This window comes from Talpa occidentalis, unplaced genomic scaffold, assembly GCF_014898055.3.
Source record: "Talpa occidentalis isolate TD23 unplaced genomic scaffold, MPIMG_talOcc4v2.1 talOcc4.16, whole genome shotgun sequence".
NCBI lineage: Eukaryota > Metazoa > Chordata > Mammalia > Eulipotyphla > Talpidae > Talpa > Talpa occidentalis.
This window is the reverse complement of record NW_023601653.1, coordinates 68,722,925-68,731,373: the sequence shown is the minus strand read 5'-3', so window position 1 is coordinate 68,731,373 and position 8,449 is coordinate 68,722,925. Positions and strand designations below refer to the sequence as shown.

At 37.2% G+C, this 8,449-nt stretch overlaps 1 protein-coding gene across 1 annotated transcript in view; it reads right to left on the bottom strand.

Moving 5' to 3' along the window:
- LOC119247752 (C-type lectin domain family 4 member A-like) overlaps positions 1 to 8,449 on the bottom strand; it is a 72,905-nt gene that overhangs the window by 59,422 nt on the left and 5,034 nt on the right. Inside the window, exons 2-3 of the mRNA XM_037514405.2 lie at positions 7,444 to 7,560; positions 3,904 to 4,002 (exon numbers count right to left, since the gene is read on the bottom strand). Of these exons, the coding sequence (XP_037370302.1) occupies positions 3,904 to 4,002; positions 7,444 to 7,560 (216 nt within the window). The remainder of the gene's footprint in view (positions 1 to 3,903; positions 4,003 to 7,443; positions 7,561 to 8,449) is intronic.

Here is an 8,449-nt window from a genome sequence, read left to right as displayed (position 1 = left end):
GCAATTAAGACAAGAGAAAGACATCCAAGGAATCCAAAATAGGAAAAGAAAGAAGTCAAACTATCACTATTTGCAGACGATATGATATATTTACATAGAGAACCCCAAAAAACTCCACAGAAAAGCTAATTCAACTCATCAATCAGTTCAGTAAAGTGGCAGGATACAAAATCAACACGCAAAAGTCAGTAGCCTTCCTATACACAAACAATAAATCTGAAGAAGAAGAAATCAAAAAGACATCCCTTTTGTTATTGAAACAAAAAAAATCAAAATATTTGGGAAATAATCTAACAAAGAGGTAAAGGACCTATACAAAGAAAACTATAAAACACTGTTAAAAGAAATAGAAGAAGACACAAAGAAATGGAGAGACATCCCCTGCTCATGGATTGGAAGAATAAACATTATTAAAATGGCCATCCTACCAAAAGCAATAACAGATTCAATGCTATTCCAATCAAATTTCAATGTCATTCTTCAAAGAAATAGAACAATTATTGATGAAATTCATATGGAATCACCAAAAACCCCGAATAGCCAAAGCTCTCCTGAAAAAAAAAGAAGGGAATGGAGGCATCAGACTCCCAGACTTCAAACTATACTACAAAGCCATAATCATCAAAAACTGCATGGTATTGGAACAAGAACAGACATACAGACCAATGGAATCGAATAGAAATCCAGAATAAACCCACAGATTTATGGTCAACTAATCTTTGACAAAGGAGCAAAGAATATGCATTGGAGCAAAGAAAGTTTGTTCAATAAATGGTGCTGGGAAAACTGGGTCGCTACATGCAAAGAATGAAGCTTGACCACCACTCACACCAATACACAAAAATCAACTCAAAATGGATTAAAGAACTAGACATAAGACCTGAAACCATAAAATATATAGAAGGAAATATAGGCGAAACACTACGTGATATGCACATCAAAGACATCTTTACAGACACATCACCCAAAGCAGTGATAGTGAAGGCAAAGATAAACAGCTGGGACTACATCAAATTAAAGAGCTTTTGCACAGCAAAAGAGACAATAACAAAAACAAAGAGAAACCCCACCAACTGGGAGAACATTTTTGCACGCAACACTAATGATAAAGGACTGATCACAAAAATCTGCAAAGAGCTGATGAGACTCAACAACAACAAAGAAAATAATCCAGTCAAAAAATGGGCAGAAGAGCTTAAAAGAAACATCTCTGAAGAGGAAATGCAAATGGCCAACAGGCATATGAAAAAAATGTTCAACATCACTTGTCATCAGGGAAATGCAAATCAAAACTACCATGAGATCCATCTTACACCAGTGAGAATGGCACATATTAAAAAACTAGCAACAACAAATGTTGGCGAGGGTGTGGAGAAAAAGGAACTCTTCTGCACTGTTGGTGGGAGTGCAAACTGGTCCAACCACTGTGGAAAGCTGTATGGAGATTTCTGGACCCTAAAACATAGAGCTTCCATATGATCCAGCAATTCCACTCCTAGTATTTACCCAAAGGACACAGAACATCATTCCAAAGAACACCTGCACCCCTATGTTTATAGCAGCACTGTTTACAATAGCGAAGCTTTGGAAACAACCCCAAATGCCCAAAAATAGATGACTGGATCAAGAAGATGTGGTATATATATACCATGGAATATTACTCAGCATTCAAAAAAGATAAACACATGCAATTTGCAGCAACATGGATGGCGCTGGAAGGGATCATGCTCAGCGAAATAAGCCAAAAAGAAAAAGAAAAATACCGGATGGTCTCACTCATAGCAGGAATCTAGAAAACTTAAATAAGGGACCAGGAAAATGAAATAACTATAAGAAAGTGAAAATCAAAATCAACAAAAAACTATGAACCAGAGACACTTTTAGGGGGGGGGGGGTGGGAGGGGAGGGATGGGGGTCAGAATGGGGGGGCTGCAATTGTATGGGGAATATAACAATAAAATTTATTAAAAAAAATAAAATAAATAAAAAAAAATAAAATAACTAGAGCTCTTGAAAAAAAAAAATAATAATTAATGATTTATCAATTTTGGTTCATTAGTTATAGCAAATGTACCATTCCAGTGTAAGATGTTAATAATTGGGGAAATAGTGTACACAGAGAAGGGAAATGACCTGGAAATTCTTTATATTATCTGCTTGATTTTGCTATAAAAATAAAACTGCTCTATAAAGAGTCTATTTTTATGCACCCCATTTTTATTGCAACAATATTTACAATAGCCAAGTTATGAAAACAACCCAAGAGCCCAAGGACAGATGAGTGGATTAAGATTTGGTATATGTACATAATAGATTACTACTCAGTAATTTTAAAAAAAGTGAACTCTTATCATTTATGACAACATGAATGGAATGGAAGGGAACAATGCCAAGTGAAATTAATTAGAAAGAGAAAGACCAAAATACTGCATGGTTTCATTTATATGTGGAATATGAAGAAACAAAAAAAAGGGTCAGTTGAAACCAAACCAATAGCAAACCTTAGAAACTTGTCTGTAGAATTAAGTTAACCAGAGAGGGATGGTGGAGAGCAAAGTGTGGAAGGAGTGCAATAGACTATGGTGGAGGACAATGGGTGTCTCAGTCGATGGTAGGCGTGGTGAGAGACATCTGAAGAGGTTTGATCCTATACCTCTGAATCATATACACTGTTGCAAACCAATGTTACCCCAACAAAACTTTTTTAAAGTGGTCTACTTTTATTTTAAATTTAATTCATATTTATATTAAAATCATCTTCTTCATCAAACAAAACTAAAGCATTCTCTCTTACAGAAAATTCAACCCTAGTCTCCACAGATAAAACTGAATGTTTTGTGTATTCTTCAAGACATGTTTTACACATACACAATATGTTTTCTTAGAACACAAATGGATTAGCTCCCTCTTGAGAGAGTGAGTCTTAACTGATATATAAGAAAAATAGCAAGTGTGCACTAAAGTGTGCAGAAAGAAGTGAAGTTTTAAAATTTTATTAAAATCACAAAGGATTTTATTAGGATTATTGTGGAAATTGGAATATGGACTGTATAGCAGATAAAAGTATTATAATAATGACAGGTTTCTAGTGTTGATAATAGTAGGTGAATATAAGGGAAATTCCTAGTTCTTAGGAATTATTTAAGTACTTTGGGGTAAAGTGTCATAATACGTGCAACAAGGATAAATCTAAGGGAAGGGCATATTGTTCATTATATAACAGTTTCAAATTTTCTGTAATTTTGAAAAATTTCAGAACAAAACTACAGCAATCAACTAGTACACACAATAGATTATCTCCTAGTTCTCTTTTTCTGAACTCTTTACTATATTTCCTATGATTATAAATATTACAAAACAAGTTAAAACATAAAATAAAGCCATATCTAATAATGAGTATAAATACCACAATCCCACCATAACGAAATGACCACCATTTTGGTGTTAATCATAAAAATCCATTTCATGGATCATGAATCTGTTTCAATATTCTTTTGATGTAAAATAGATATTTTAAGCCAACAATTTAAACACATTAAAGTTATTATTATATGTAGGTATAATTATTATTTATAAAAGTATGTTTCTCCCCTTAACAATATGTCAATAAAGGTAGGCATACTGCAAAAAGAAAATAAAAGAAGAAGACATGAAGGCTGAAGAATTGAAGAATTCCAAAAACATGTAAACTTTTTCACATTTAGGACTCCATTTTACTCCAAAGATAAATTAACATTATGTATATAATAATTTAAGTCCTATGTATTTGTACGCTTAAAGATTAAAATGATCATGAAACTCAACTTCATGGTATAATCTCCCCATGAATTTTATTAGAAATATTGAATTACGATTCCTGCACAGTACAGTCAACAAATGAATCACAAGCACATTAACTTTTACCTTCCATGGTCAAATTTTCTTTTGTACATTCCAAGTTTTTGTGAGAGACTTCTTTTGCAGACATTTTTCCTTTGAGATCAGAATATTTTTGAAAGAAAACTAAAAAAGAGAATAACACATTCATTTTCCTAGTGATATTATTCCTTTGGTTTTTATAGTTACTTTCCTGAATTCTTTACAGTAATAAAATCTATCCATGGCCAATTATTTGAGCAGAAAAGATAGTCCATCACCGCACATTGACATTCTAATCCATCTCAGTTTGAAACCTTAAATTTCTCCTGGGATAGCTGAAGATCAGTAGTTGAAGAGGACAGTTTCCTTATACAACAACCCAGTAATTCCACTCCTAGGCAACCACCCCAAAATTCAAAAATACTAATTTGAGAGGAAACTTGCACTCCTGTGTTTACCACAGCTACTATTTCCTGGTCCCCCTGAAAATATTCCCTGCCCCATCCAAGAAAGGATGGAGCTGAGCAGGGAGGTGGGAAAACTAGAAGAGAAACTGGAGAGGAGACAGAGGAAGGAAGGAAGAAGGATGGAGAGCTAGAAGGACACCTGGAGGAGGCACATGGAGCAGAGAAACATGGGAGGAAACTGCTTATTCTTGGTATTGGACTGATAGAAACAGACATGGGTGAGAGACCCATGGGGAGGTTAACAATGGCAGTTTTTATTCTGATTTTTATTTTGCTCCTTCTGTCCCAGACATGGTGGGCCCTTTTTTTTTTTTTTTTTTTAAGATTTATTTATTTATGCATACAAAAGCTGGGGTACAGGCCAGAAATGCAGGGGGTGAGAGGACTCACCAGAGATAGAGTGGGGAACAGAACAGGCAGACTGATTGAAATACACTGCTGAGGGGAGCAGCTGGCGAGACAGGAGAGGTCTGCCTCGCCATCTGGGTTTCTTCCTGGCCACCCAAGGATCGATCTCTTGTTGCAGAGGCTGTGGATTGCTTCATAGTGCAGTCCTTAACCCCTTGCACCACCAGGGAGGCCCAATGGTGGGCCCTTTCTTTCCCTTTTGTACGGGTCCCCACCAGGAGATGCCTTAGACTTGTGACAGGCTTTCAGGCCTCAGTGGCCTTGCTTTGGGCCAACCCTATTTGGCTGGTTATTTACCCATGAGGGGAGGGGTAACTTCAGGTGCTTGATTTGGAAATTTATTTTTCTTGTCTTTTTTGCACACAAATAAAATATTTTTTAAAATATGGGAAGAATCTTAAGATGAGGCAAAAAAAGGAAAATTAAATATCTCAACAATCAATAAATTCACACTATATTTTCCATGTCAAAAAAGTACATTTCTATTAGCCACATTTTATTAGATCACTTCCATATTTAAAATTCTTCAATATGGCGCATTGCAAAACTGACCACAATTTTCAGCTTGCCCTGTATTGACATTCTTTTGCTATGTGACTTCTCTGGTTTAAATTAGTGGGATCCAGTCTTCATCACTTAAAGCTGGGCTGGCTTTAAAACTTCCTTTGGCCAATAGGATGTGGAGAAGCAACTCAGTTTCAAGCTAAGGTTTAAAGAAATTTTACTCATTTCTATTCTGCTCTTGAAAGACTACAAGATGCCATCTGAACAAGCTCAGGCCAGTCTAACAAGCTATGAAAGAAATGTGACTAATTGGGCCTCCCCTGGTGGTGCACTGTGAAGCTGTCCGCAGCCTCTGCAGCGCCGGTTCGATCCCAGCTGCCAGCGAGGGTCCCACATGGCACGGCAGACCTCTCCTGCCTTACCCGCTGCTCCCCTCAGCAGTGTATTTCATCAGTCTGCCTGTTCTGTTTCCCGCTCTGTCTCTGGTGAATCCTCTCACCCTCCCACGCATCTGGCCTGTACCCAGGTTCTTGTATAAATGAATAAATAAATAAAGGAAAGGAAGGAAGGAAGGAAGGAAGGAAGGAAGGAAGGAAGGAAGGAAGGAAGGAAGGAAGGAAAGGAAGGAAGGAAGGAAGGAGGGAGGGAGGGAGGAGGGAGGGAGGGAGGAGGGAGGAGGGAGGAGGGAGGGGAGGAGGAGGGAGGAAGGGAGGAAGGGAGGAAGGGAGGAAGGGAGGAGACTAATTGCCCATGTCATTCCAGCTGACATCCTCTTCCTCAGAAACTGAGTTGGCTGTGATTGGTACTTGACTGCATATGCTTGAATGATTTCACAGAGCCCAATCTAAACTTCCCTCCCAGTGCCAAACCACTGGGTCATAAACTAAATAAATAGTTGCTTTAATCCACTAAGTTTCAGACTGGTTCAAAAGCAGCAAAAGATAAGTAGAGTAACACTCAGGGGAAAAAATGCAGACTTTACATTGTACTCAGCAGCCTTCCTGACCTATGCCCTGATTATTTCTCACACTTCATGTCTCACAGTTGACTTAGTACCATAGTTTCAGTTATTTATACTTAGTTTCCCCCAATATCCCCATGGTCTCTCACATCTCTTTGTCATTCTTGGTACACACTGCTGTAAATGTTACCTCCTTCAGGAAGTCTATTTCCGTCCCTGTGCTTCACTTACCACACAATTTGTAACCACCACTGGTTCATTTGACATTTACCATCATTTTCTGAATTTCTTGAGACCAAGGACTATGGCTGCATCTGGATTGTATCTGGCACAATGCTAACATAAAGTAGATGGCCATCATTGCTTATTGAATGACAAATGAATAAAATATCTACCCAAATATATTATCTATCAAAATGTACACCTGCAAAAGTTTTCATACCTCTTAAAAATCTGATAAACCCTTAAAGACAGAGATATGGAGAAATCTACTTATTTTCAAAGTGACCTTTAGATCTTATACAGTTTTGGGAAGGATAGAAATAAAGTGAAAATTCAATGGGAAACTTCCCAGGAATATTTCTTCCCATCTCCTTCTTCCCTGTCTACCTGCTCATCCCAAAATTAAGTGCCTCTACACTCAAAAAGAGCTGGCCTGGGCCTCCCTGGTGGCACGAGCAGTTAAGTCTCAGCACTGTGAGGATATCTGCAGCACAAGTTCAGTCCCCAGCAAGCAAGTTGACCCACATGGCACAGCAGACCTTTCCTGTCTCACCCAGTGCTCCCCTCAGCAGTGTATTTCAGTAGATCTGCCTGTTCTCCCCACTCTATCTCTGGCGAATCCTCTTACCTGTCACCCCACACCTCTGGTCTAAACCCCAGTTCTTGTATGCATAAATAAATATTTTTTAAGACATGGTCTGATAAATACTACAAGGAAATGCAGATTTAACCTCACACAGCAGAATACTGCAGAAATTATGGTCTATTGATTTCACTCTACAACACAAAAACATGCACACGCACACACTCTTCAATTTCTCTAAAGATTGGATTCCATTATTTTTTAAGAAGAGTAACTCATTCAGACAAAGAACAGAATTTTCAAAGTATTTCCACTAATTTTCTGCCACCCCTCCACCCCCTTTCTCAGATTATTGGATTAAACTATTGGCAAGTTTTTCTAATGGATGCCATCTCTTCACATGGGATAGACATCCTTAATAAACTCAGCTGGATACTTACAGATAAAAGCGGCCAAAAATGAGATCGCCAATAGCATAAATATCAGCAAAGAGGCAACAAGTAGCTTGGTAATACCAGGGTTACTTTTGTGAGGGCTGGTCTTTTCTGTGGGAGTTGCTGAAGGAGAAATCAAATTAGTTTCATCAGTAATGAATTCTGAATTTTCTCTTCTTCAATCTCTTCTCTCTTTTCTTGAGTGATACACTATTACTAACAACATAAAATTTTAAATAAAAAAATGGAAAGGAAACAATAATGTTCATTGTAGAAACTTTAGAAAATATATAAAGGCACAGACCCACAATGAGAATACCTGTTGTTAATATATTGGTATATATCCTTCCAGTAATTTTTGAAGTCTATATCATACATGGACAATTTCAACATATTTGACTTGCCATGTGCACTAATTTCTGAACTTCTATTGTGTCATATACTTTATCATGAACAATTTCGGTACCACCATATTTTCTTCTTTAACCCTCTATCTTGCAGTTGTATAGTATTTAATTATATATTTAATAACAGATTTTTTTTTCCTGCTTTAACTAGTGCTTTTAATAATGCCATCTCAGGTAAATCTGTATTATGGTCCCTCGAATACATAGGAGAAGATCAGAATTTTTTGGTCTGACATTTCATGGTTAAGAATGGTTTCTCTTTGAAACCCCACCAACTGGGAGAACATTTTTGCACCCAACACTAATGATAAAGGACTGATCACAAAAATCTGCAAAGAGCTGATGAGACTTAACAACAACAAAGAAAAGAATCCAGTCAAAAAATGGGCAGAAGAGCTAAAAAGAAACTTCTCTGAAGAGGAAATGCAAATGGCCAACAGGCATATGAAAAAATGTTCAACATCACTTGTCATCAGGGAAATGCAAATCAAAACTACCATGAGATACCATCTTACACCAGTGAGAATGGCACATATTAAAAAAACTAGCAACAACAAATGTTGGCGAGGGTGTGGAGAAAAAGGAAATCTTCTGCACTGTTGGTG